The sequence below is a fragment of the Liolophura sinensis genome, chromosome 5, assembly GCF_032854445.1.
Source record: "Liolophura sinensis isolate JHLJ2023 chromosome 5, CUHK_Ljap_v2, whole genome shotgun sequence".
Lineage (NCBI taxonomy): Eukaryota > Metazoa > Mollusca > Polyplacophora > Chitonida > Chitonidae > Liolophura > Liolophura sinensis.
In genome coordinates, this window is record NC_088299.1 from 9885236 (window position 1) to 9887396 (window position 2161).

At 40.2% G+C, this 2161-nt stretch overlaps 1 protein-coding gene across 1 annotated transcript in view; it reads right to left on the reverse strand.

Moving 5' to 3' along the window:
- LOC135465914 (uncharacterized) overlaps positions 1-2013 on the reverse strand; it is a 19722-nt gene extending 17709 nt beyond the window's left edge. The window contains exon 1 of the mRNA XM_064743295.1: positions 1951-2013. Coding sequence (XP_064599365.1) covers positions 1951-2000 — 50 coding nt within the window. The 5' untranslated portion in view covers positions 2001-2013. The remainder of the gene's footprint in view (positions 1-1950) is intronic.
- Positions 2014-2161: the final 148 nt, after the last annotated feature.

A 2161-nucleotide genomic window follows, 5' to 3' on the forward strand; every position in this document is an offset into this window, starting at 1 on the left:
TGGACCAAGGTCTATCTCCAAACTGAAGCAGTACTGGGGCTCTCATTAGACAATACTGTACCAAGGTTTATCTCCAAACTGAAGCAGTACTGGGGCTTTGATTACACAATATTCAACCAAGGTCTATCTCCAAATTTAAGCAGTACTGGGGCTCTGATTAGATAATACTACTTCACATACATTATAGGTTGACAACACACTATACATTTATGCACTGGTATTTTCCACTTAGTTGAAGTATATAAGAATTTTGTTCATTTTGGATTGAACTGAAAAATATTTGCCCAGTGTTACTTCCCAAACCGTGGTGGATATCCAGGTGACAAAGTTCTATCACTTCACATCCAGCAACAACAGTTCAAAAAATGGTAGACAAGAAATTGGCTGTGAGCTTTTTGTGTTGGGTAAGGTCTATTTCACAGCTGAGAGGACGTCCACAGTAAAATTCCTGTATGGAAACAGAGCCTTTCGACTAGCAAGTTGGCAGAAAAAAAACCTCAACCAAAACTTAGGTATCATATGCAAATGTCTGCTGATGGCTATGTAATCTTCTGGACAATTTTTATCTCATTCCAGGGCATATACATGTGGTAATTCCACAATATCTCTCTTTTGTGTCGCACTTACAGCAGTCACGATAGCGACACTTTACACGTGAAACTAGTGTTTTCATGCACTACACATGCGCACCCATGTTTGATCATCTCACTGTCAAGGCATCAATTTCTTGTCATTTTAAAAGCACCAGGCACTTCACACTGACTTTTACTTCACTCGTGAATAAGCCTTCAAAACAACATCATTTTCCACCATTGCGTGTTGAGCTGTTCTATACCTTGGAATACTCAGACCTTATTATTAAGATTTTTTGACGAAATATCTGATAAATCTCAGTGTCAAATTGCAAAGTGTCAGGTTGCAAAATGTGTAATCTGAGTACACTCACTTTTGGATGATAAATGAGCAGCCATGCCCATATAGTGTATCCAAATATTTCTCAACTAACAGTTAATGTACTTGGACTACAAACAGTGCACAAATGTCTCAGCTTACGAACAAACCATACATGCCTTAAATGGATTTGGATATGAAGTATTGTGTGTTCAGCAAGATTTGCCGAAGGGTTAACTAAATACAGATCACACAATGTGATAATCGGGTGTACATGTCGTCAGGGCTAAGGTCTATGACATACGCACAAATTCACAATGGGTGTAGTGTCTGAAAATGTTCTTACTTTGCGAATTTGTGCATTTGTCATGCACACATTGTTTTTGGTTCTGAGAACAATTTAGGTGATTATGGGACCATTCGGTTGATATGGCTATACGCAGTAAAATTTTCAATGCGCGTGTGAAATGCGGCTGACGTGGCTTACCACCGATTGGACACGTCAGAAGCAGTATTTCCCCATAACTCTCTCAACACTTTGTGTCGATCGATCTCAGACTTACATTCCGCAACTATGGCTAAGGATGGTAGACCTGATTTTCTTGGATGATTTTTTGATACAAGTCCAACGTGCATGTGGCATGGCCTGTCCCTGCGCAAAAGTTTGGGGATATATATTGGGGGGGGGGGGGGTGAAGTTGACCAATTTACTACATAAATAGTCAGGAAATCAGTCAAGCACTTAAACTTGAACATTAAAGCTAAACTGCAGAAATAGTAAGGAAAATAACTGCGCTCATCTAACACTTACAACAAGCGTTGAAAGCCAATGTTGTTGCTGCTCGTGTAGCACTTAAACTTAAACATTAAAGCTTCAAAACTGTTTAAGCATTTCAGAAGATGGAATCTAAAATGACACCCGGCCAATGTATCTTAGAAAGGCATTTATTTCTTGCCTTACAAATGAACGTATTGACGTACAAACCTTAAACCTCTTAACGCTGCATAAGTGAGGCAAAACAAGATGTATATGTTGCATAAGCGACAATATATATTCACCGGATGTTGATGGTGGCTGCCATGTTGCAGGGTTCGACACCAACGATCATGCCCTTTGATTGGCCAAAAATAAACCCGCCACCGCTCTCGTACATTTCCGGCAAAACCGATAAGTTCCGTGTGGCTGGCGGAAAGGCGCGAACATTCCCGAAACAATGACCTTGGCCAGATGTGTGCGCGTGTCTATTTACAGCTATTGGTATAAAAATCG